The 27,571-nt window shown below is 42.3% G+C and overlaps 1 protein-coding gene across 1 annotated transcript in view; it reads right to left on the bottom strand.

Annotated features, from left to right (window-relative positions):
* LOC122552730 (4F2 cell-surface antigen heavy chain-like) overlaps positions 1-27,365 on the bottom strand; it is a 48,783-nt gene extending 21,418 nt beyond the window's left edge. Inside the window, exon 1 of the mRNA XM_043695639.1 lies at positions 25,913-27,365. Within this exon, the coding sequence (XP_043551574.1) occupies positions 25,913-26,411 (499 nt within the window). The 5' untranslated portion in view covers positions 26,412-27,365. The remainder of the gene's footprint in view (positions 1-25,912) is intronic.
* Positions 27,366-27,571: the final 206 nt, after the last annotated feature.

The following is a 27,571-nucleotide window of genomic DNA, read 5'->3' as shown; positions in this document are numbered from 1 at the left end:
GTGTTGCTTCCCTGGTGCCAGGATCAAGGATGTCTCAGAGAGGTTGCAGAATATTCTCAAGGGGGAGAGGGGCCAGCAAGAGGTCAATGTCCTCATTGGATGTAACGACAGAGGAAGAGAAAAGGTTGAGATTCTGAAGCGAGATTACAGAGAGTTAGGCAGGAATTTAAAAAGGAAGTCCTCGAGAGTAGTAATATCTGGATTACTCCCAGTGCTACGAGCTAGCGAGGGCAGGATTAGGAGGATAGAGCAGATGAATGCATGGCTGAGGAGCTGGTGTATGGGAGAAGGATTCACATTTTTGAATCATTGGAATCTCTTTTGGGGTAGAAGTGACCTGTACAAGAAGGACGGATTTCATCTTTATTGGAAGGGGACTAATATACTGCCAGGACATTTGCGAGAGCTGCTTGGGAGGATTTAACTAGTAAGGTGAGGGAGTGGGACCCAGGGAGATAGTGAGGAGACTAATCTGAGACTGGTACAGTTGAGAACAGAAGCGAGTCAACCAGTCAGGGCAGGCAGGGACAAAGCAGGGAACAAGGTAGGACTGATAAATTAAACTTCATTTACTTCAATGCAAGGCATCTAACAGGGAAGGCAGATGGGCATGGTTAGGAACACGGGACTGGGATATCATAGGTATTACAGAAACATGGTTCAGGGATGGACAGGACTCGCAACTAAATGCTACAGGAAGGATAGAAAGGGAGGCAAGAGAGGTGGGAGAGTGGAGTGTTTTGGTAAGGGATAGCATTACAGCTGTACTGAGGGAGTATATTCCCAGAAATACATCGAAGGAGGTTATTTGGGTGGAACTGAGGGATGATCACCTTATTGGGATTGCATTATACACCCACTAATAGTCAGAGGGAAATTCAGAAACAAATTTGTAAGGAGATTTCAACTATCTGTAAGAATAATAGGATGGTTATGGTAGGGGATTTTAACTTTCCAAACATTGACTGGGACTGCCATAATATTCAAGGTTTAGATGGAGAGGAATTTGTTAAATGTTCGCAGGTAAAGGGACGGATGGAAAATGGGAAGCCTTCAGAAATGAGATAACGAGAGTCCAGAGAAAGTATACTCTGATAGGGTGAAAGGAAAGGCTGGTAGGCATAGGAATGCTAGATGACTAAAGAAATTGAGGGTTTGGTTAAGAAAACGAAGGAAGCATATGTTAGGTATAGACAGGATAGATCGAGTGAATCCTTAGAACAGTATAAAGGCAGTAGGAGTATACTTACTAGGGAAATCAGGAGGGCAAAAAGGGGGCATGAGATAGCTTTTGCAAATAGAATTAAGGAGAATCCAAAGGATTTTTACAAATACGTGAAGGACAAAAGGGTAACTAGGGAGAAAATAGGGCCCCTCAAAGATCAGCAAGGCGGCCTTTGTGTGGAGCCACAGAAAATGGACGAGATACTAAATGAGTATTTTGCATCATTATTTACTGTAGAAGAGGATATGGAAGATATAGACTGTAGGGAAATAGATGGTGACACCTTGCAAAAAGTCCATATTACAGAGGAGGAAGTGCTGAATGTCTTGAAACGCATATAAGTGGATAAATCCCCAGGACCTGATCAGGTGTACCCTAGAACTCTGTGGGAAGCTAGGGAAGTGATTGCTGGGCCTCTTGCTGAGATATTTGTATCATTGATAGTCACAGGTGAGGTGCCAGAAGCACTGGAGGCTGGCTAATGTGGTGCCACTACTTAAAGATGGTAAAGACAAGCCAGGGAACTATAGACCGGTGAGCCTAATGTTGGTGGTGGGCAAGTTGTTGGAGGGAATCCTGAGGGGCAGGATTTAGATGCATTTGGAAAGGCATGGACTGATCAGGGATAGTCAACATGGCTTTGTGCATGGGCAATCATGTCTCTCAAACTTGATTTGAGATTTTTGAAGAAGTAACAAAGAGGATTGATGAGGGCAGAGTGGTAGACGTGATTTATATGGACTTCAGTAAGGTATTCGACAGGGTTCCCATGGGAAACTGGTTAGCAAAGTTAGATCTCATGGAATACAGGGAGAACTAGCCATTTGGATACAGAACTGGCTCAAAGGTAGAAGACAGAGGGTGGTGGTGGAGGGTTGTTTTTCAGACTGGAGGCCTGTGACCAGTGGAGTGCCACAAGGATCGGTGCTGGGTCCACTACTCTGTGTTATTTACATAAATAATTTGGGTGTGAGCACAACAGGTGTAGTTAGTAAGTTTGCAAATGACACCAAAATTGGAGGTGTAGTGGACAGCAAAGAAGGTTACCTCAGATTACAACGGGATCTTGACCAGATGGGCCAATGGGCTGAGAAGTGGCAGATGGAGTTTAATTCAGATAGAGTTTAATTCAGATAAATGCGAGGTGCTGCATTTTGGCAATGCAAATCTTAGCAGGGCTTGTACACTTAATGGTAAGGTCCGAGGGAGTGTTGCTGAACAAAGAGACCTTGCAGTGCAGGTTCATAGCGCCTTGAAAGTGGAGTCTCAGGTAGATAGGATAGTGAAGAAAACATTTGGTATGGTTTCCTTTATTGGTCAGAATGTTGAGTACAGGAGTTGGGAGGTCATGTTGCAGCACTTTGCAGTACATTGGTTAGGCCACTGTTGAATATTGCATGCAATTCTGGTCTCCTTCCTATAGGAAAGATGTTGTGAAACTTGAAAGGGTTCAGAAAAGATTTACATGAATGTTGCCAAGGTTGGAGGATTTGAGCTATAGGGAGAGGCTGAACAGGCTGGGCTGTTTTCCCTAGAGCGTCGGAGGCTGAGGGGGTGACCTTATAGGGGTTTATAAAATCGTGAGAGGCATGGATAGGACAAATAGACAAAGTCTTTACCCTGGAGTACAGAACTAGACGGTGTAGGTTTAGGGTGAGGGGGAAAGATATAAAAGAGAGCTAAAGGGCAACTTTTTCACGCTGAGGGTGGTGCGTGTATGGAATGAGCTGTCAGAGGAAGTGGTGGAGGCTAGTACAATTGCAACATTTAAAAGGCATTTGGATGGGTATATGAATAGGAAGGACTTTGTGGGATATGGACTGTCTTCTGGCAGGTGGGAGTAGATTGGGTTGGGATATCTGGTCAGCATGGACAGGTTGGACCGAAGGGTCTGTTTCCACATTATACATCTCTATGACTCCAGTCTTGCGAGGGATCCTTGAGGTCATACTTGGTCAAGTGTGATTATGATGTCAAGGGCATCACTTACTCTCACCTTACTCTAGAATTCAGTTGAAACTTTATTGCTGGAACAGCACAACAGGTCAGGCAGCATCCAGGGAACAGGAGATTCGACGTTTCGGGCACAGGCCCTTCTTCAGGAAGGGCCTGTGCCCGAAACGTCGAATCTCCTGTTCCCTGGATGCTGCCTGACCTGCTGTGCTGTTCCAGCAATAAAGTTTCAACTTTGATCTCCAGCATCTGCAGACCTCACTTTCTCCTCTAGAATTCAGTTATTTTGTTCTTGTTTTAACCAAGACCAGAACACTCAGTGGCCCTGGCAGAACCCAAACTGGGTATCAGTGAACAAATTATTGCTAAGCTGTTACTGTTTGATAGCACTGTTGTTGACACTTTCCATTACTTTACTGATGATCATGAGTTCATTATAGGGTGGTGGCTGACAGGATTGGATTTGTCCTGCTTTTTGTGTATAGAACATAGCTGGACAATTTTCCACATTGTTGGGAAGCTGCCAGTGTTTGATTTGGACTGAAACAGCTTGACTGGATGTGCAGCTAGTTCTGGAGCACATCTTCAGTACTATTGCCAAACCATCGTCAGGGTCCACAGCTTTTGCAGCATCCTGTACCTACATTTTTGGTAACTTGGAGTGAATGAAATAGGCAGAAGTTTGGCCCCCATAATGCTGGGGATCTCTGGAGAAGACTAAGGTGAATTATCCACTCAGCACTTTGGTTGAACATCCTTCAGCCTTATCATTTGCATTGATGGGTTGAGTTCCTCCATCACTGAGGCTGTTTGTACAGCCTCCTCCTCCAGTGGCTGAGCTTTGTGGCTGATCTGTTGATTGTGGAATTTTTTTAAAACTTGGTATCTGACTTGCTGGTTGGCAAATCTATTTTTGCCACTTCGCCAGGTTGACTCTTCATTTTTAGGTATGCCTGGTGCTGCTCTGGGCATGCTCTCCTGCACCCTTCATTGAACCAGAGTTGATACCCTGGTTGATAGCTTGATGGTAAGGATAGAGTGGAGGATATACCATGCCACAATGTTGCAGTTTGTGTTGGAGGATAATTCTGCTGCTGACCCACCAAGCCCGTGGACACCAATCTTGAGTTGCTAGATCTGGTTGACGTCTACCCATTTAGCACAGTGATAAAAGATATCATGATATCGTGAAGGCCAAATTTTTTTCTCCACAAGGACCGTGCAGCAGTCATTCTTACCAATGATTTCATGGGCAGTATTTGCATCAGACAGATTGATGAGGATGGGTGCCAATTTTTTTTTTCTTGGTTCAATCACCCTTGGCATAGCTGCTAGATTGAATTTGTGTCCTTTAGCAGTCAACCAGTTTGACCAGTAGTACTGCTATAAAGTCACTTTTGATCGTGGACATTGAAATCCCCTAAGAAGACATTCTCTGCCCATGTCACCTTCAGTGCTTCCTCCCAATGATGTTAAACTGATTCGTCAGTCATGTGGAGGGCAGTGTGTGGTAATCTGCAAGACATCTCCTTCTCCATGATTAACCTGATGACGAGACATTTAGGGGTCCAATTGCAATACTGAGGACTACCTGGGCAACTCTTTCTTTGCACGGTGGCTCAGTGGTTAGCACTGCTGTCTCACAGTTCCAGGGACCCAGGTTCAAATCCTGCCTCGGGCAACTGTCTGTCTGGAGTTTGCACATTCTCCCAGCTTCTGCATGGGTTTCCTTTGGGTGCTCCAGTTTCCTCCCACAGTCCAAAGATGCGCAGGGCAGGTGAATTGGTCATGCTAAATTGCCCGCAGACACGGGGAGAACGTGCAAACTCCACACAGTCAGTCGCCTGAGTCGGGAATTGAACCCGGGTCTCTGGCGCTGCGAGGCAGCAGTGCTAACCACTGTGCCACCGTGCCGCCCACTTGTTGGGCTGAAGGGCCCGTTTCCACAGTGTAGGGAATTTAATCTAATCTAATCTACTGTATACCACTGAGCCGGTGGGACAGGGCATACCCAAAGATTGCGATCAAGGTGTCTAATAATGATATGAAATAAGATATGAACCGTGGGTGTGACAATGTCTTTGCTCTTCTAATCTGAGACAACTCTTCCAACTTTGGCATTAGCCCCTCTACGTTAATAAGGAGGACTTCAGGAAACATTGCTATCATTTCTGGTGACTCGGTCAATACTAGGTTGACCATCTGGTTTCATTCCTTTTTTGAGACTTTCTAACAGTTGTTTGAATCAAGTGGCTTGCTTGGCCACTTCAGAGGGAAGTTAAGACCAACTACAAAGCAGTGGATCTATAGTCACCTATAAGTCACACCAGATAAAGACAGCACCTTTTCTTCCCTAAAAAAGACAATAGTGAATCAGATGTGTTTTGTTTTGCTGACAAATTAAGAATAGTTTTGTGAACCCCAATTAAACTCAGGTCCCAAGAACATTACATGGGACTCTGGATTACTAGTATAGCAATAATTCTGCGACACCATTATCTCCCAGAGATGGAATCCTCTCCACTTGCCTGAATAGGTGCAGCTGCAACAAAGCTCAAAATCAAACAGGTCAAAGCCCATTTGGATGAGACCCCATCAAAGACTTTCAACATCCACTCCCTTCACTAAAGCTCAGTAGCAGCAAAGTACCATCTACTAGACACCCTATAGCAACTCACAAAGTCTATGGGCTAAAAAGACCAACCAATGTATGCAGCAGCACCCAGGATCCTCTCAAAATCACAAATCACTCTGACATTGAGTTATATCACTATTCCATCATTCTCGATGGCTCAAAATACTGAAGTTCACTTGCTAACACCACCATGGATGGACCTATAGCACTTAGACTTCAGCAGTTCAGTAAGGTGATTTGCCAACATCTTCAAGGGAAATTAGGGATAAGCAATTAATGCTGGCCAAGGTGGTGGTGATGCTCATATCCCATAAATGAAACAAAAAGGCAGGGTAGCAACGCAACTGATGAGGTACATATGCAATGCTGCATAAAGACTCTTTCATTTTTCTCATATTTTTGATGGAGGACTGAAATGAAAAATATATTACTAAAGGTTTACTACATGTTTTGAAATCAATTAACCTGATACTCATGAAAAAAACGCTGTTTACACAGTTGCTGATTCCAGTAATATTTGCAGTGTAGTTTGCAGAAACTGGAGCTCCAGGATTGTGGTCAAATTGAGATTCAGCTGTCAGTAAGTAGATGATTGGTCTGTAAGTCGACATGACCATAGTGCGAATAAAAGGTAAAAACCGAAAGAACTCAGATACTTGACATCAGAAACAAAAACAGAAATTGCTTGAAAAGTTCACCAAGTCTGGAAGCATCTGTGGTGAGAAATCAAAGTTAACATTTCAGGTCCAGTGACCCTTCCTCAAAACTGATGGTAGCTATGAGGAATCATCTTTTATGTAGAAGGTGCAGGGGTGGGGTGGAAGGAATAAATATTAGGTGGAGATAAGACAAAGCGGTGGACAACAATCAATTTAGGAGAATGAATAGCTAATAAGGGGACGATTAGTGGCTAACTATGGACTGTATGTAATAGCAGACCATGTGATAGAATTAGTTTTACATATACTCAAATGAGCACAATGAAAAGTTTACAAGTCACCACTAATAGTTTCCAAGTTTCCATTTTTCTGTTGGTGTAAGCTGTGACTTCTAACTAATAAGTCAGAGATCTTTTATGCATGAATCATTCCTGTGCCTCCTGCAAACCAGCAAAAATATCCAGAGAAGGAATACTGAGAAGCAACATTCTGATCAGCTCTTGAATCACCTCAACAGATCCTGAGCAGCACAGAGCAGTGGCTTTACTAGATTTTTCCCTGTGTAAGGGGGAGTTTATAAGGTGATTAATGTTTAAACTAGTATAATGGTGTGCCAGTTTATAATTGTTTATCTATAACTAGAATGTAATTACTTGGAATAAACCGTAATTCTTGGGAAATACTGAAACTTTGACTATGCTTTCTGCCAACATGGCTCTAAAAGAGAGGTAAATTGGAGAATTTTGCAGATTTCTATCAAATCTTTAACTTCTGTGGTGATTCCAGGAACAGCAGAGCTTGCTTTCCAGTGCGCTATCCCACTGAGGCAGGACAGCTGCTCGACGATTACTCCAGAATCTGCAGTCTGTAGAAAGCAGGCATTGGCAAAATATTTCCAATTTCAGGAGGGTTTATGGCTTTTGAGAGGCCATGTAGACAGTGATGGGATTCCTAAATGCCTAGAATTCTTTTCCATTGATATGTTAGATGTCCTGGGATTGCAAGTTGTGCTGAAGGAAGCTAGTGATATTGGACATAGATCTACAGCAATAACATGTTTGTGGTCGTGATTTAAGAGTTACAGGGAATTCACTCAGGTTGAAAATGAGTAAGAACGAGACCAAAGGCCGCTCTTATGTGTCTTTCGATTGCACTAGCATCCTAATGGAATCAGAACATTCTGCCCTCGTGGCCATTCAAATTCCTTCCCTCCACCTTGTCAATGGATGAATATCTCTTCCAATTGCTTAGTTCAGAGTTCCCCATTCTTCTGCTGCGAGATAGCGTAGTCCCTGGGAACTAAGCACATAGCTGGGAAGATATAGTTGCAATTGTCCAGATGAAATGTACATTTATGAAGTTCTATTTGCCACATGGACTGTCATGAATGCAACTGCTAATAAGTTAATTCTGTTTTGGGGCAGTTCCTCCAATTCATGGCAAGAGGATTATGCCCAAAAAGCCTGGGTAACTTGGTAACCATTGAGGTAAGGATATCCTAGGAGAAGGTACTGAAATGCATGTGCCACAATTCATACCTGGAAACAAAGGCAAGTGCAACTTGACTGACTGCGAATAAACTTTCAGTCTCTGAGGTTTTGAACAGAAAAGAGAGGTGTCTATTAAAAGAACAGAAGGCAGACTTTTAAAGATTCATTCATGGGAAGTGGGCATCGCTGACGGGGCCAGCATTTTTTGCCCATCACTAGTTCCCTTCAAGAAGGCATATTCAATGTAGATAATTAACCTCTTTGTGTGATCTAACAAGCAGAATGACTATCTCTGATTGAAACATATCCCAAGGTTTTGTGAAAGTTCTAGAAGCTTAGTGCTGGTAAAGCCAGAATGAAAAAATCCCTAGACCAGGGATTAAAGCTGTTTGTCAGTTTGGCAATCTCTAAAAACTAAGGGAAGCACCTTTCAACAATCATTCAACTTTACCACTTGGGAAAACAGAGACCTGAATCCATTGGAATAAAGGGAGCACCAGCAATCTATGTCAAATTGTAATGCTGCACAGAGCTCATTTGCTGTGGGGCTCCCAGTCACATTAAGACAGTTAAAGATTTCTCCTTTCTTTAGCTTAGATTACAAGTTTCCTTTTAAACAAAACTTAGTTGAGGTAAATCTTAATGAAAAAATTACATACTGAAGAATTTTTCAAGTTTTTTTGGTATATTTATTAGCAATTTTTTTAACTTTACAAACATATAAAATTATTGAAAAATACAAATCAGTACAATAAAAAGAAAAAAAAAACACATTATAATATAACTACTGTCTACTAACTACTAACCTACCCTATAATACAAAACAAACCCTAACACTGTGCAAAGCAACACCAATAAATAAGTAAATAACTAATAGATCAAAAAAAAGCAAAATAAAAACAAAAAAAACCCACAAAATACAGAACAGCTATGCTCGGCACAAAGTTCCTAAGCAAAGGAACGGGAGCATTGTGCATATACACGTATTAACTCAGGAGACCCTCTCCAGGGCCCAGGGCTTGACAAACCTAACCATCCTGGTTAAGCAAACACCCTAGATAAGATAACTGACAAATCTATATCCAAATAACTCAAGTAGGGCTGCCATGCCTTATAAAAATGGTCTGTTGTGTCGTGCACCATGTTTATAAAAAAGTCGAAGGGAATGTGCTCCATAATTAATTTCTGCCATCCCAGCAAACCTGCCGGTTTTTCAGACACCCAGTTTATCAGAATATTCTTCCGTGCACAGTATGCAAGAATATTAAATAGTTTCTTTGCATGCCCGTCTAAAGATGGTAAATTCGGTAGACCTAAGAGGAAAGATATCGGGTCTACTTTGGCTTCAGTCCTAAATACCCTCCCTATCTCTCCCGCCACAGCCCTCCATTAAACATGGAGCCTGTGGCATGTCCAGAAGCAATGGGTAAGAGTACCTACACTTATTTTACATTTGGTGCACACTGAAGATGCCCCTTTTTAAAACTTCACCAGACGGTCTGGTGCCAGATGAACCCTGTGCAGATATTTTAACTGCGTAGCGCATGTCCTATTACAGATTGAGATCTTTGAAGCATTCTCCCATGTTTCAGAAGAGACCTCCACTCTTAGCTCTTGCTCCCAGATCTCACATAACCAGTTAATATCCTGCCAGACCCTGCCACCCAGCAGGTGATAGAGGGCACTAAATGAAAGGGTGTTTGTGGAACGTAGCAACAACCTCTCTGTATCGGGCTTATAGTGCTTAGTGAGAAGCGTAGTCTTCTTCTGGATGAAATCCCTAACCTGAAAAAAACCGGAAAACATCTCTGCTGGGCAACCTGTATTTACGGCTCAGTTGCTCAAAAGACATCATAAACTCCCCCTCAAACAAGTCTCCCTAACTAGAAATTCCTCTCACTGCCCATAGTTTGAACCCTGAATCCATCATCCTTGGTCAGAACCCTAGCATGCCAACTATGGGCGTAAGTGGCGAAGTCTTGGATAAGCAACTCACTCTGATGCATTGCCCTCCATGCCTTGACTGTACTAATGACAATGTGTTTCCGGTAGTGGTCCATAACTGTTGTCATCTTATCCATGAACAACAGGTTAATAAAAGGGCACTTTGCCTGCGAGGCCTCAATATCCAGCCATATTGAGTTTGGATCATTACCTACCCATCACAGACAAATGACAGCAGGGAACTCAACTGATACTTCCTGATGTCTGGGAAATCCACTCCTCCCCCTCCTTGAGGCAACTGCAATTAATAAGTTTGATGAGGGGCTGCCTACAATGTCAGATAAAGGAACCACACCATCCCATAAGCTTCCGCAGCATTGACCTGGGAAACATTATAGGGAGCATACGCATGGGATAAAGCGAACGAGGAAGAACATTCATCTTAATGAGAGATATTCGGCCCAGCCATGAAATTGGAAGAGCCTCCCATCTCTGGAGATCTCGCCTAATATCGTCGTGCAAGTGAGCAAAGTTAGTCCGAAATAACAGATCAAACTTGGGCGTAATAAAAATGCCCAGGTATCAGAACCCTGCACGTGACCACTTAAAAGGGAACTTAGGGCCACCTTCAACTTCTGGCATATCCTTAAGGTTCCCCAAAGGCATAGCCTCCGATTTTGCCAAGTAAATCTTATATCCTGAAATAGCCCCAAATGAATTGATACACTGTATCAAATGGGTTACGGAGGTCATCGGGTTTGATAAAAACAGAAGGACATCATCCACATACAGTGTAATCTTGTGTGCCCTCATTCCCACTTCTGGAGTGCTTATGTGGACATTCTGACGAATGGCCTCTGCCAGCGGCTCTATCACCAATGGAAACGACAATGATGAGAGGGGGCAATCTTGCCGACTACCCCTACCAATCCTAAAATTCCCAGACTTCACCCCGTTGGTGATGACCGCGGCCAGAGGGTGGCGATATAAAACCTCCACCCACCTAGCAAAGACCCCACCCAGTCCAAATTGTTCTCAGACATAAAAACAATACAGCCACTCCACCCGATCAAATGCTTTCTCTGCATCTAAGGAAATCACCAACCCCTGAATCGATCATTGCTGACAAACTTGGACCATATTCAGCAACCTTCTAATATTATTAGAGGACCTATGGCCCCTTATAAAGCCTGTCTGGTCCTCTTTAACAATATAGAGCAACACCTTTTCCAGTCTCAGCGCCAGGATCTTGGACAGAATCTTGAAATCTGAATTTAACAGAGAGATGGGCCTGTATGAGGCATAATCCTCAGGAACCTTCCCCTCCTTAAGAATTAAGGAAACATTAGCTTCTCTCAAAGATGGTGATAGGCATTCATGCATATAGGAGTGATTGTACATCTCCAACATCTGCCCTGACAGAGTCCCTATGAACTCCTTATAAAACTCACCTGGGAGACGATCAGGGCAAGGCGCTTTCCCACTCTGAAGTTGCCTAGCTGCCTCCTGTATTTCCTGAACTGTCAAGGGGGCATTAAGGAGCGATGCTTGTTCCAAGGTTACCCCTGGGAGGTCCAGGCTCTTAAAAAAATCTCCATTTTAGCCTTCCTGTCCTCGCAACCTTCAGACCAATACAATTCAGAGTGAAAGCTCTGAAAAGCCTCATTAATCTTTTTTAGCAGCGTATGTAAGGACCCCGGCGCTGTCTCTGATTACAGAAATGGATTGGGGAGCACGCTTTTTCCTAAACAGGTATACTAAATACTTCCCTGGGCTATCCCCATATTCGAACAGCCTTTGTCTAGCAAAAGCAAGGTCTTTCTTTCCTTTTTGTGTCAGTATTGAATTCAAGGCAGCCCGGAGGGCCGTGATCCACTGTAGCTTAGTCACTGAAGGCCGCGCAAAATGTGCTGCCTTGGCGGCTTTCAACCACGTCTCAAGTAGACGCTGCTGTTCCTCCTTGTCATTTCCGGCTAGCCGAATAGGAAATAGCTAATCCCCTAGCAAAGGCCTTAGCAGTCTCCCATAGCATAGGCGGACTACTAGCCGTGCCTGAGTTGATAGTCAAGAATTCCTGAAACTCCTTCAAAACGTATTCCACAAATTTGGAATCCTTAAGGAGAAAAGGGTTCAAACGACAGTGTCGCAAACCTAGCCCTTCACTCTTGGCCTTAACCTCCAAATATACTGCTGCATGATCAGAGATAGCTATATCCCCAATTTTACAACTCATAATTGAATCCAGGAGGGCCAAGGGAGCCAGAAAGAGGTCAATCCTCATGTGACATTTATGTGGATTTGAAGAAAAGGTGAAGTCCCTGCCGGTAGGGTGAAGACATCTCCAAATATCCACCAGCCCCAACTCGTCGCATAAAGTCAATCACCTGCTTGGCCTGCGAAGAAATAGTTGAGGACCCACAAGGTATCCTGTTCACTGTCGGATCCAAAAGACAATTAAAATCCCCCCCTATAACAATGTGCCGTGTTCCAAAACCACTCAACTTAGAGAAAGCACTAATCAAAAATTTTAGGGGATGTGCCAGAAGACAGTAGACATTTAAAGTGCTATATTCCACCCATATGTATCAGGGCTTTAAGTATCACAAACCGTCCCTGCTCATCTTTGACCTGCTCTAATAATGTGAATGGAAGATTTTTCTGGATAAGTACCGCTACCCCCCTACTTTTAGTAGTAAAGGATGAAAAGAATACCCGTTCATAACCCCCCTGTTGTAATTTCAGGTGTTTCCCATCATCAAGATGGGTTTCCTGCAACCAAGCAATATCAACTCTTCCCCTCTTAAGGCTAGAAAGCACTTTTTTCCTTTTAACAGGTGAATGTCTTCCCTTAATGTTCCAGGTGCACACCATTTAATAAGACACTTAGCCATATCCCCTTTCAGAGAATTTGAACCCCTGGAAGGGAGAACCCTGCTTACAAAGCATCGAACACAAGTAAATAAAGACTCATAGAGTTTAAGAACTATATATACAAAAACTACTCTATCATAACTATAAACAACTATTACTACAAAAAACTTACAAAGAAAACCAACTATAAAACCTTGAATGGAAGACTCTTCCCCCTGCCCATAGGGGTCATTCACCCTACCCATCCCCTCCTTCACAGCTTCTTCAAACCCAGACTGTGCCCCAGCCTTAGGCCAGAAAAAAAAAACAAGGAGATGATCCTTAAATCAACAGAAAAAAGACAAAGTCAGGATGAGCACTCCACCCATCCCTGGCTTCATGTCGCCCCTACTTGTGAACAGAACGAGAAAAAGGGGGGCAGACAACAAAGAACATCCACAAAATTCCCATCAGAAAATCCAGTTATTAAATAAAATAGGAATAACTTATTCCAAGGATTCTTGCCCCATTTTCAAAAAGGAAATTAATAGGGAGAAAGAAAGGATTTTAAAAAAAAGGGAAAACATGGGGAAAGATAGAAAAGAGAAAAAACCTTTAATCATATTCTCCAGGCCAATCCGTCTATTTTAAAGTGTCTACAAAGTTTTTAGCTTTATCCACTGAGTCAAATGTATAAACTGAGTCCTCATGACTGAAATGGAGCACTGTGGGGTATCTCATGGAGTACTGGATGCCCAGGTTCCTCAGCCTCTTTTTAACTTCATCGAAGGACTTCCTCTTTCAAATTACAGCTGCAGAGAAATCCTGGAAAAACATGATTTTTGACTCTTGTACAGCATGCCTGTGGATCTTTTCCCATGGATCTGGAAGCTTCTATTACATTTTGCTTTTCCTTATGAGTGGAAGTGTACTAGGACCGGGCAGGGGCGTGGCACTAGCTCTGACCTGTGCACTGTAACCCAATAAGCCCTTTCAATCTGCAGCCTGCTGGACTCAATGTGAAGGCCCAAAACCTTCGGCAGCCATCTTTCAAAGAAGCTGACTGGCTGCTCTCCTTCCTCACTTTCAGGGAGCCTGACAATTCAGAGTTTTATCCTTCGACCTCGATTTTCGAGGTGGTTGACATGGTCTCACAAGGCCCGCACCTCTTGCTCCAGCACCTGGATCCGACTGGATGAGGACTCCATCGCAGCTTCCGAGGCCTTACTTCGACTCTCCACCTCCTCCAGCTGCTCCCTGAGGCCCTGGATTTCCTGCTCATGCTTCTGCAGCATGTATGTGATAGGTTGGATCTGGACATGAATCTCCCCATGGATCTCATCAATCATAGCCCCAACTTTCAAGGTAAGTCTCTCCATCGCCGCAGCCAATTCCTGAGAGTCTGTCAGGTCCCCAGGGGGTTCAGGAGAGGCTGCTGCTGCTGCAGTCTCTGGCGTAGTAGGTGCTGCAGGGGAGTGTCCTCCCTACTGCTGTTTGCTCGCCCCTTTTCCCTTTGGCATCCTTCCCACTCCTAAATATTAACAAATATGTGTTGTCATATTTTAAACTAATAATTCCACCACATAAGTTGGCCAGGGATGGCAAAAAACACCAGTATGCCTTGGCTGTTAGGCAGAGTTGTCCACAGCAGTTCTACAGAATCGCTGCCATCTTGCAGAGTCCATTTATCAATATTTTATCTTTCAGCTGACCATAAATAGTTAAAATATCTTGTTAAAATTTATCAGTCTCCATCATTGTAGGTTTTAACAAGCCTATAACTTTTGCACTTGTGGGAAACCTGTGATGGCACCAAAGCCTACAGTCTCGCTCGCTGTCCAGCTCTCATGATTAGTGGTGAATATAACAAAGTCATTGACCTTTTTGAACAGAGCATTGGCAAACTCATTGATGCATACTCGAATGGCTGCTTATGAGACACCACAGACGTTCCTGTGGAGCTTTAGTGATCTAACCTTCGGTAGAGAAATCTAAATCTCTTGGTGACTTTGAAGGCACTGGTGTTGGATTGAATCCCATCAGCATCAAACATAGCTTTCAAGCATGTGCATGCACAATTAGTTAATGTCTCTGTTGAGAGCCTGAGCAAAATTTGACATTATCTTAACATTGTTCAAGCATATTCAGATGGTGGCTTCTCATACAACACTCAGGAGGACATATGGTCATTATTGTTGGTCATTTCACTCGCCCTTATTGCCAACATTCTAAGCAGCCTGGCCCCTTGGTGCATAGTTACCATGCCTCTTGCTGACCTTCGAGCTGTAGATAGATATTGCCCAAAGCCAACTTCTCCCAGATTTTTCTCCTGCTGTTGCCCAATTGTCTCCAGTTTAATCACAAAGGTCTCACTTCATCTTAGTAAACATTTATGTCATTACTGTTAGATTTCTAACATTTGCTGTTGAGACACTCAAATCACCTCCAAATCTTTATCGACTTAATTCGGTGACATTTCCCCAAAATCAGGGACTTGACATTTCACCTCTTGCCCAATTAAATTGCCTAATCCACCTCTCGGTCTGCAGCCTTGACCATCATTAAATTCAGTTCTGTACAACTGAGATGGACAGATTTTTAATTAGCAGGGGAATCAAGGGTTATGGAGGAAAAAGGCAGGAAAGTAGAGTTAAGACTTATCCGATCAGCCATAATCTCTGTGAATGGCAGAGAAAACCAAATGGGCTTCTGCTTGTGTGTCTTATGGTTTACATTTACGCAGTGTGTGTAACATAAAGCATTTATTATCTGTACTTGGTCTTTGTTTACAAAGCATTTTAATCTGTCTGCAAAATTTGAAGAAGGGTCTGTGAAAACATTGTGAAAAAGATAACTAGGTCAAATCATCATTGTTTCTGATCATTACACCTATGTGGCACTCAACTAGTGATTCTGCCATCCCTTAAAATGGTATATTAATTTGTAGTTTTGTTTTTGGTCAATGACTTGCAAGTAATACTCTTGAAATGTTCTACTGGATTTATGAAACATGATTTCCCTTGCAAATATCTTTCTGCTTCTGCCTGGGTGTACTGATTTTTTCCTAAGTGACCTGTTAGAATGTCTTTAATAATATATCTATTATTTCCCTACTACTAACTGACCTGTTTTCTCTCTCATTGTTCTTGAACAGTGGGGTTACATTTGCAACATTCCAATCCACATGGATCATTCCTGAATTAAGGAATTTTAGTACTCTAAAAGTAATGCATTTATTGTAACTACAACTACTTCTTTTCAAACAGTTGGATACAGACAATAGGATCCAGGGGATTTGTCAGCTTTTGACACATTTTTGTTCTCTAATACGTTTTTATCCATGGTATTAAATTCCTCACTCCTATTAGACATTCTGTTTCCCAAATATCTGGTATGTTTATTATTTCATCTGTGAATTTAGATACAAAATGTTTGAGAGGCATCTCAGCTACTTTCTGATTTACCAGTATTACACGTTGTTTAAGCAACTAATATTTACTATTGTTGATTTCTTCCTTCTTTGCTCTTATCTAGTTTAATATATTTTGCAAATTTATTTGAATATTTTGTTTTATAAGCTTGATCAATTTTGAGAAGATCTGTAGCTCAGGTTGAGGTTCTGGACATAAGTTTGCTCGTTGAGTTGGAAGTCGTTTTCAGACCTTTCGTCAGCATACCAGGTAACATCATCAGCCTCTGGTGAAGCATTGGTGTTATGTCTCACTTTCTGTTTATATGTTTAGGTTTCCTTGGGTTAGTGATGTCATTTCTGGTTCTTTTTATCAGAGGGTGGTAGATCAATGTGTTTTTATGATGGCGTTCTGGTTGGAATGCCATGCTTCTAGGAATTCTCGTGCGTGTCTCTGTTGGCTTGTCCTAGCATGGATGTGTTGTCCCAGTCAAAGTGGTGTCCTTCTTCATCTGTATGTAAGGATACTAGTGATAGTGGCTCATATCCTTTGGCAGCTAGTTGATGTTCAAGTATCCTGGTGGCCAGTTTTCTGCCTGTTTGTTATAGTTCTTACAGGGTATTTTGTAAATGATATTAGTTTTGCTTGTTGTCTGTATAGGGTCTTTCAAGTTCATTAGCTGCCGTTTTAGTGCGTTAGTGGGTTTATGGGCTACCATGGCAAGAGGTGTAAGTAGTCTGGCAATCATTTCCGTGATGTCTTTGCGTAGGGGAAAGTGGCTAGGGTTTCTGGGCGCGTTTTGTCTGCTTGTTTGAGTTTCTTGCTGAGAAATCAGTGGACTGTGTTCATTCAGTAGGCATTCTTTTTGAATATGTTTTATAGGTGATTTTCCTCTGTTCTTCATAGTTCCTCTGTGCTGCAGTATGCGGTGGCTCGTTGAAATAATGTTCTAATGCAGCTTCGTTTACGGGTGTTGGGATGGTTGCTTCTGTAGTTCAATATTTGGTCTGAATGTGTTGTTTTCCTGTAGACACCGGAGAATTAAAGAAGATAACTTCCCAAAAATGAAACCAGATGGATCCAACACGCCTCTATGGATTAACCAAAATTCACAAACTAGGAGTCCCCTCAGACCCATAGTCTCACTACGTGGAACACCAATGTACAGATTAGCCAAGGAACTCCACCAAAGACTAAAACAATTAGTAGAAGACTCACGCCACTCTATTCACTCCCCCAAGAATTCCTGAACACCAAAGACACCAAGATAAAAGAGGATGAAATAATGGTCTCCTTTGACATAATAGCCCTGTTCACATCCATCAACATCAAGCTGGCCAAAAAAACACTGACAACACTATTAGAAGAACCAAAGACAAAACAAACAACCCAATGGAACACCCATGGGATCACCGATGTCCGTGTTCTTAGCAGAGGCAGTCATGCAGAGACTGGGACAAACAGCTCTGCCAACCATCCAACCAAACTTTGGGTCCGCTACGTGGATGATACCTTTGTCATCACAAAACAAAACAAATTACAGAAAACCTTCAAGACCATCAATAACATCCTTACTGGCATAAAATTCACAAAGAGGAAGAAGAACAATAATAAACTGCCATTCCTCAATGTCACAGTAGAGCAAACAGCCAATGAGGAACTTCAAACCAGCATTTACAGGAAAACAGCAAATATGGACCAAATACTGACCTACAGAAGCAACCATCCCAACATTCACAAACGAAGCTGCATTCGATCATCATTTCGATAAGCCACTACACACTGCAGCACATAGGAACTACGAACAGCAGAGGAAAATCACCGATACAACATATTTAAAAAGAACGGATACCAAATAAACACAGACTGCCGATTTCTCAGCAACAAACCCAAACAAGTAGGCAAAATGCGCCCAGAAACCCAAGCCACTCTCCTCTACATCAAAAACAATGCGGACATGATTGCCAAACAACTCAGACTTCTTGACGTTATGATAGCCCACAAACCTACCAACACAATAAAACAGCAGCTAATTAACTTAAAAGACTCTATACAGACAAGCAAAATGAATGTCATTTACAAAGTACCTTGCAAGAACTGTAACAAACACTACATTGGACAAACAGGCTGAAAACTAGTCACCAGGATACAGGAACATCAACTAGCCAAAAGACATGACTCACTATCATTAGCATCCTTACATACAGATGAGGAAGGACACCACTTTGACTGGGACAACACTTCCATTCTCGGACAAGCCAAATACAGACACACACGAGAATTCCTAGAAGCATGGCATTCCAATTGGGGCGGCATGGTGGCACAGTGGTTAGCATTGCTGCCTCACAGCACCAGAGACCCAGGTTCAATTCCCACCTTGGGCAACTGTCTGTGTGGAGTTTGCACGTTCTCCCTGTGTCTGCGTGGGTTTCCTCCAGGTGCTCTGGTTTCCTCCCACAGTCCAAAGATGTGCAGGTTAGGTGAATTGGCCATGCTAAATTGCCCATAGTGTTAGGTGAAGGGGTAAATGTAGTGGAATGGGTCTGGGAGGGTTGGTGTGGACTTGTTGGGCAGAAGGGCCTGTTTCCACACTGTAAGTAATTTAATCTAAAGTAATCTAATCTAAAACTGAAAGGCAATATTGTAAGATTCTTATTTAATCTCATAAATTCTTAATTGTTATAGTTGGCCAGTTTCATTTTTCAAATGCATTTTTTATTTCTTCATAATTATACAAAGTATTTAAGTATTTGCTGTTACTTCTCACTTTTGTGTTTCAATGTAATTTTCAAATCTGTCTCACCACTGCCCTTAATTGGTCCTGTTTAAATTTATGATGTTAGTTTCAGAATTAACCACATCTCAAACAGCTTTAGTAGAAACTTGATCATCAGTCCCTCCAAGTTTTTTTTACTACAACACTTCTGATCAACCCTATTCCATAACACAATACATTTACTGAAATATTCTTGTAGAAAAGAGACTCAATTTTTTTATGAACTCATCTACTTTTGCTGATTTGCTGTGCCCATTTACACCAGATTAAATGGAGTATCATGTGGGGAGATATAGAGTCATAGAGATGCACAGCATGGAAACAAGACACTTCGGTCCAACCCATCCATGCCAACCAGATATCCCAACCCAATCTAGTCACACCTGCCAGCACCCAGCCCATATCCCTCCAAATCCTTCCTATTCATATACCCATCCAAATGCCTTTTAAATGTTCCAATTGTACTAGCTTCCACCACTTCCTCTCGCAGCTCATTCCATACACGTACCAACCTGTGTGTGAAAAAGTTGCCCTTGGGTCTCTTTTATATCTTTCCCCTCTCACCCTAAACCTATGCCCTCTAGTTTTGGACTCCCCCACCCCAGGGAAAAGACTATCCATGGATATCCTATCCATGCCCCACATAATTTTGTAAACCTCTATAAGGTGACCCCTCAGCCTCCGATGCTCCAGGGATAACAGCCCCAAGCCTGTAGCCTCTCCCCATAGCTCAAATCGTCCAACCCTGGCAATATCCTTGTAAATCTTTCCTGAATACTTTCAAGTTTCACAACATCTTTCCGATAGGAAGGAGATCAGAATTGCACGCAATATTCCAACAGTGGCCTAACCAATGTCCTGTACAGCCGCAACATGACCTCCCATTTCCTGTACTCAATACTCTGACCAATAAAGGGAAGCTCACCAAACGTCTTCTTCACTATCCTATCTACCTGTAACTCCACTTTCAAGGAGCTATGAACCTGCACTCCAAGTTCTCTTTGTTCAGCAACACTCCCTAGGATCTTACCATTAAGTGTATAAGTCCTGCCAAGATTTTCTTTCCCAAAATGCAGCACCTCGCATTTATCTGAATTAAACTCCAGCTGCCACTCCTCGGCGCACTGGCCCATTTGATCAAGATCCTGTTGTAATCTGAGGTAACCTTCTTCACTGTCCACTACACCTCCAATTTTGGTGTTGTCTGCAAACTTACTAACTATACCTCTTATGCTCACATGCAAATCATTTATATAAATGACCAAAAGTAGAGGACCCAGCACCGATTCTTGGGGCACTCCACAGGTCACAGGCCTCCAGTCTGAAAAACAACCAAATGGCTAGTTCTCCTTGTATTCCGTGAGATCTAACCTTGATAATCAGTCTCCCATGGGGAATCTTGTCGAACGCCTTACTGAAGTCCATATAGGTCACTCTTCAATTCTCTTGGTTATTTCTTCAAAAAGCTCAATCAAGTTTGTGAGACATGATTTTGTTTTCTTTTGGCACAACAAAATTTAAAATATTATTTAATGATGACCATTTTCAGATAGTGGGTGGCACAGTGGTTAGCACTGCTGCCTCACAGTACCAGAAACCCGGGTTCAAGTCCCGCCTCAGGCAACTGGGGTATGGGTGGGTTTCGCTTCGGCGGGTCGGTGTGAACTTGTTGGGCCGAAGGGCCTGTTTGCACACTGTAATGTAATGTAATCTAATCTAATCTAAACTGACTGTGTGGAGTTTGCACATTCTCCCCATGTCTGCGTGGGTTTCCTCCGGGTGCTCCGGTTTCCTCCCACAGGCCAAAAAATGTGCAGGTTAGGTGAATTGGCCATGCTAAATTGCCCATAGTGTTAGGTGAAGGGGTAAATGTGTCTGGGTGGGTTGTGCTTTGGTGGATCGGTGTGGACTTGTTCGGCCGAAGGGCCTGTTCCACATTTTAAGTAATCTAATCTAATCTAGCTTTCTGAGATGCAGACGGAAATAACAGAATGTTATCATTTATTGCAGGGGAATTGAATACAAAGTGTAAATATGTTATGCAAGTATACATTCAAATATATAGGCTTGGCACAGTAGCTAGCACTATTATCTCAGTGTTCGACTCTACTTGGGCGACTGTGTGCTTGGAGATTGCACATTCTCCCCATTTCTGCATGGGTTTTCTTCAAGTGATCTGGTTTCCTCCCATAATTCAATGCAGGTTAGGAAATGCAGGGTTACAAGGGTAGGGTAGCGGAATGTATCTGGATGTGATGCTCTTCAGAGGGCTAGCGTACACTCCATGGGCTAAATGGTCTGCTTCCGCACTGTAGGGATTCTGCACAGGACATCAGTGAAACCATATCTGGTGTATTGTATACAGTAGTAACCACCTTATTTTAGAAAAAATTGAAGTATTTTAGAAGCAGTTCCAATCTGAATGTGGCATTAACTGCACTGTTATGTACCATCAATTCCTGACTCATTTTTCAAACAGCATTTCTCTCATTCAGCCTCAAATATACCCTATCACCTTCACTAAGAGAATTGTAAAAAAAAATTAAATATCTTAAAAGAAGAAATTCCTCCTTACCTTGAACGCAGACTGCTTATTTTTGAATTAGCTCTGGTTTCTCCACAAAGGGAAGCCCTCTCAATAATCCTCAAAATCACCTGTTTCAATAAGGTCACTGCTCATCTTTCCAAACTCCAATGAGTATAGGCCCAACTTTTCCCCATCCCAGAAATTAGCCAAATTAACCTTCACTGAACTATCTCAATGAAAGCATCTCTCTTAGATAGAGAGATCAAAACTGTAAAAGATACTTTAAGTTCCCTAAAGCAGCCTGATCAAAGTCAGAAATTTCAAATGCAACTCACAACATCATTTATGTGTAGAATTCAATTCCAGAACAATCACAAATCAAGTTAATTATCATAGACTGCTGTGCCTGGACTACTAGGTTTGAACAGTCTCATGGAACCAGTCCTGGAGATGACAATGATTCTGAATATATCACTTTTAGAACAAAAACAAGTACCCTCATTGCCTAGCAAATCAACTTAAGGTTGCCAGACAATAAGACAACAACCCAAGGCTGATGCCCAATAGCAAATCTAAAAGATAATAAACGTGTGGTGGGGGTAAAAAGAGAGAATGGCATGCTTCCACACTGTAGGAATTCTATGAAAACTCGAACGAGTTCAAACATCACTGCATGAGCAGTTATTCATGTTAAAGACCCTTTGCACAGGTATTAGATACTTCTCAGATGGATATTGCTTTATCAGTCAGGTCTAAGTCTAAACTAAATACTTCGGATAAACATGATCTACAGTGTGAAGTTGATTGCAGTTGATTCTGCACCAGATTTATTGCAATAGCCCAGAGATTATTACTTTTGAAGTTCTGCTTCTTAATTCAATGCCTAGCTCCTTATACTAACTATGCAGAACTTGTTTCTATTTTTCCTCTTGCCTCAATATCTACACGGACTTTAGCAACTGTAATCTTCCGCTGCCACTCCAAGTTCTTTTCAAGCCCTGAGATGACGTCCTGAATCCTGGCATTAAGCCTTTTGGCCTCTCACTCTTTACTGCAAGGTACAATGTCAATCTCCCTCACTATGCTGTCCCCTACTACTATATAGTATTTTGTTCCGCTGAATTGAATGGATTGTTGTACCAGAGTGTCAGGGTGTGTCAGCTCATCAATCCTGCACACCCACCCTCATCTAAACAAGCTTAAAGAATCTCAGACCTGTTGAGCTCCTGCACTCCCACCTTTTGTATGCCCTTACCTGTCTCACTCTTAGTGACACTCCCCTGTCCTGATGAGATTGGATTATCCCAATGTTACAACATGGGGTAAACCCTCCTGTTTAATTTAAACCAGCAACACAGAAAAGATTTATCCCATGCAGTAATCTATGAAAATTTGAGAGGTCAAGAACTATTTAAAGTAAAAATTAAATTTATTTCTTAAAGTATAATACAGAATAATTAACTAACAACTATTTACAATTCCTTCCTCTAACCTATCTTTCCCCTCTACAATACTGGTCCGATGAAATCCCGATTAAGATTTACAAAACAAAACTTATGATCTCAAAACCAGGCAGCTTTCAGTTCTTCTCGGATTTCCTGTCTTCTTTTCGTCCTCTCGGGGATTCTGCTGTACAGGTTACTGATAACAGTACCTTTAAGAGAGCTATTTTTCGGGCAGTCTTTACATGCTGGTGGCTTGGCAGTTCTCCTCTCAACTGTTCAATTTTCCCTAGTATTATATCCCCAAAGTGTCAAAATGTGTCATTAGCTTTTAAGATTATCAATACACTAAATTCAAACTGGATTGGAGTTGTTTTTTTTGGAGGGGGAGGTATAATTTAAATGGATTGGCCTAATTTGAATCTGTTTTGTCTCCAGGCAACCAGCTATCCTAACTGCTGGACCAAAAGGTTACATTATATCTTTTTTCAGAACACTTGGTGCTGCCAGGTAGTTCCATTGCTTTTAACTCTCTTAAAAGTTACAGTATACACACATCTTCATAATACCCACCTAATGAGTGTTACTGCCTCCAAGTATCAAATATCTAGCCAATGCTCCTCCTTCCTGATGTGTTTCAGTTTCTGCAGGTGCAATTAAAGTGCTGAAGGCTGACAAGTTCCGTTTAGTTGATAGAATTAAATATTTTTGTTTTCACTAATGCAATGAATGCATTAGTGAAAATTTTCTAGATCTCCTGGATTTTGGGAAGGTCCCAGCGTATTGAAAGTAAGTGTAACATGTCTACTTAGGGAAGGTCGGAGACAAATATTTGTTACTGAAAGCTGGCATGCAGGTGCAGCAGTTTGGAAGGCAAGGAGAATGCCAGCCTTTACCACAACAGGAATTGAATACAGAAGCAATGGTCTCACCTCACCAGTGAGATCAAATCTGGATGCAGACTGGTCTTCTTGCCAAAAGGAGGAATAAACCGGCTCTACAGGAAGTGCAGCAGAGGTTCATAAGGCCAATTCCTGGCATGACAGAACTATGCTAAGGAAAGATTAAGGATTTGTAGTCTCTGGATTGTTGTCATGGTGGCTCAGTTGTTAGAACTCCGGCCTCACAGTGCTCGGGACACAGGTTCAATTCTACCTCTGCGTGAATGTCTGCATGGAGTTTGCACATTCTCCCGTAACTGTGTGGGTTTCCTTCAAGTGCTCCGGTTTCCTCCCAGGGTCCAAAGATATGCACAAGAGACAACCCCATTGAAACTTCTAAAATTTTTTGAAAGGACAGAGTAGAGGTTTTGTTTGATGCTTTCCCCTCACTGTCGAGTCTAGAACCAGAGGATAGAATCTCAGTATTAAAGGCAAGCCATTTAGGGCTATGATTATTCGGAATTTCTCCACTTAAAAGGTGGTGATTCTTTGGAATTCTCTACCCCAGAGAAACTCAGTTATTAAGTATGTTTGAGCTAAGAGTTTGATGGATTTCTGGTTCCTATAACACCTATGGCTTTAGGGAAGATACAAAAATACAGTGATGAGGCAAATACATGATCAGTCATGATCAAAATTGGTGCAGCAGGGTCTTGGGTCTGAATGAGTGTTTCTGTATACACAGGTAAGACCTTATTGTCTTTGGGTGACATAATAACATGGTTACAAAATTGCCTAACTAGTTCATTTTCAGGTTGGTAAACAATAACTAGTTAGGGTACCACAAAGATCAGTGCTGAGAGCCAATTTATTTTGGTCTAGATGGGATATACTTACACTGGAAGGAATTCAGTGTATTTTTACTCGGCTAAATTTCTGGATGAAGGGATTGTCATTTGGAAGAAAACTTGAACAAGTTGGGCCTATACAATGGAAGTTTAGAAGGTAAAATTCGTATGGAAAAGTTCTGTTGGATCTTGGCAGGGTAGATACTGAAAGGGAAATCTAGAAATATGAAAATAAATGATCTCCCACTTAAGACAGAGGAAAGGAGGGTTTCTTCTGAGTAGATCATTACTTTCTGAAATTTTCTTCCCTAAAGAATATTCAGGTTTGGATTAGATAGATTTTTGATCTACGAAGGATTCGAGGGCTATGTGAAACCGTTAGGGAAGTGGGGTGGAAATGATGTGTATGGAATGAGCTGCCAGAAGAAGTGGTGGAGGCTGTTACAACTGCAACATTTGAAACACATCTGGATGGGTACATTAATAGAAAGGATTTGAAAGCAATATGGGGCAAATGGGACTAAATTTATTTAGGATATCTGCTCCGCATAGACAAGCTGTGCTGTATATCTCTATGACTCTATATTAGTTATGATTGCTTGAAAATTGCAGCAAGTTTGAGGGGCAAAGTGGCCTCTTCTGACCTTATAAGTAATGGAGTTTTCACATTTACAAACTGATGCTAAAGAAGCTTTGGCAAATTGCCACGTTCCATCAGTAGATAATATATTGCAGTCAATGTATGCTGATGGAGGAGGAACTGGATGTTATAAAGGTCAAGTTTCTAAGTTGTTGGTGCAGTACTTATTCAGGAAAAAGGACAGTATGTCATTCACACTCCTGATTTATACCTTGGTGAGGCTTTTGGAACCAGGAGACACCGAATCTCCACTTTCGGATCTCCTCGAGTAGCCATAGGATTGTGGCTGTCTCAATCCAGCCTCTGGTCAATGATCACTCCTAAGACATTTATTTAGGGTGTTTAGTAATAGTACTGCTATTTAATGTCAAAGGGTAGTTACACCCTAGTGTTAAAGACATCGGAGTTGCGCAACTGTAACTACTTATTAGCCTAAGACTGGATGCTGCCCAGGTCTGAAGAATTATGAACACAGCTGCACATTGTCGTTATGGGAGTAAAGGGAACGGGATAGAGATGGTCAAGCCCACTTCTAATTTTCTAAAGCGGCTGGAAATGGTTTCGAACTGTAAATAAGACAGTAATTTAAAATCTCTATACATACTACGATTATCTTATAACGATATTTATACCAAGCAGATCTCCGAATCCATCCCCATTCGTATCGTAGTACGACTGCATTGCAATACGATACATCGGTTTTCTTTGCCACCATCTGAGTCTGGGTAAAAGTTTACACTCCGGTGTCCGCACAATAATCACGAGAGCCGATGCCAGTAAACTTATCCAAGTTAACCAAAACGCAGCAAGTACACACCGCCTGACCCACGTCCATTTCAGCCCGCCCGCCATCTGCAATTCCAGTGGCGTGAACAAGCTACTTGTCTGCACTCGCGCCTCTTTGTCTGGCCATCGAAATATGTTAAAGAAATGCCGTTGAGAGCGCATCGCCACAGGTTTCGGTGAAGTGAAAGGTCTGGGTTTGGGTGCTTCCGTGGTAATGGTCGCCAATCTGGCTTCGCTTTCAGGAATGATGTTCAAAACGATATTATTCGCGTCCCTAGCCTCAACAGATTTCTCTTTTGAGTCCTCGGGCGATGTATTCATATCTGTAAAGTTTTCTTCCTCCATCTTCGACCGACTCACTCGACGGGACAACACGGCTCATGCCTCGGTTTAACAAACGACCGTTTTAAGTTCTCTCGCGCTACCAACCGAACAGCCTCGCGCCCTGACCGTCACTGGAACTTCGGTTACTACGCACGGACAAGGGTTTACATCAAACACCAGCTCGAACTTTCATTTTCTATGCAGACTTTATGTTTTGATTCCTTAGTTGCCCTTTCTCTTTTGGGATTTTTTTGTCGGGGGGGGGGGGGGGGGGAGAGAGAAGAGAGAATCTGGAAAGCGGATTGACCTTCGGTGTCAAACGCGGGAAGCTTGGCCAACGGCAGCATGATCTTCGACCGTTTCCGCCTGGGCGATGCTCACTCTGGATGCAGGTGCAGATTTTAAAGGACGGACGTGAAGAGAGAATATTTCACAAATTGGAGGTCCAGGCAAGCAGCTAAACTCAACAATGGATTGAATAGAGAGTAGTGTCCCCGACCTTGAATGTTTGAATCGAGAAATATTTTGCCGTGTTAAATATCTTTAAGCTGTGTTCTACAGGTAGAGCACCATATTATGTTGACTTTTAATAAACTTACGTTGTTCTATCAAACATTGCAATGTTGTACAGCAATATTTCAAAGAATGACCACCACCTTAAAGAAAATCATCTACCAGGCCAGATTGCACAGGCATGTTCAACGATACTATAATGTGGTATCATTAATAATCATGGAAGATTCTGAAATTGGAGGTAACCTAAGGGGAGCGGACATAACATCTTTGAATGTCTAGAAAACACTGTTTTCATTCTAAAAATACGATCTTTGTTTGAAAAGAGCAAAGATCAACACGCATCGAGTAGATAAGGGACAGGACCCCATAATTAGTAACACTTTCTCCTTTTGAGGAGTGAGTGACAAAAAAAGCATTTGAAAGGAAAGTGAGCACTGCAGATTCTGGAGATCAGAGCTTAAAAAGGTGTTGCTGGAAAAGCGTAGGTCAGGCAGCATCAAAGGAGCAGGAGAATCGACGTTTCGGGCATAAGCCCTTCTTCAGGAATGAGGAGGGTGTGCCAAGCAGGCCAAGATAAAAGGTAGAGAGGAGGGACTTGGGGGAGGGGCGTTGGAAATACGATAGGTGGAAGGAGGTTAAGATGAGGGTGATAGGCCGGAGAGGTC

Source organism: Chiloscyllium plagiosum, chromosome 9, assembly GCF_004010195.1.
Source record: "Chiloscyllium plagiosum isolate BGI_BamShark_2017 chromosome 9, ASM401019v2, whole genome shotgun sequence".
In the NCBI taxonomy this organism is placed as follows: Eukaryota; Metazoa; Chordata; class Chondrichthyes; order Orectolobiformes; family Hemiscylliidae; genus Chiloscyllium; species Chiloscyllium plagiosum.
Note: the sequence above shows the minus strand (reverse complement) of the source record. Positions and strands in the feature narration are given on the sequence as shown.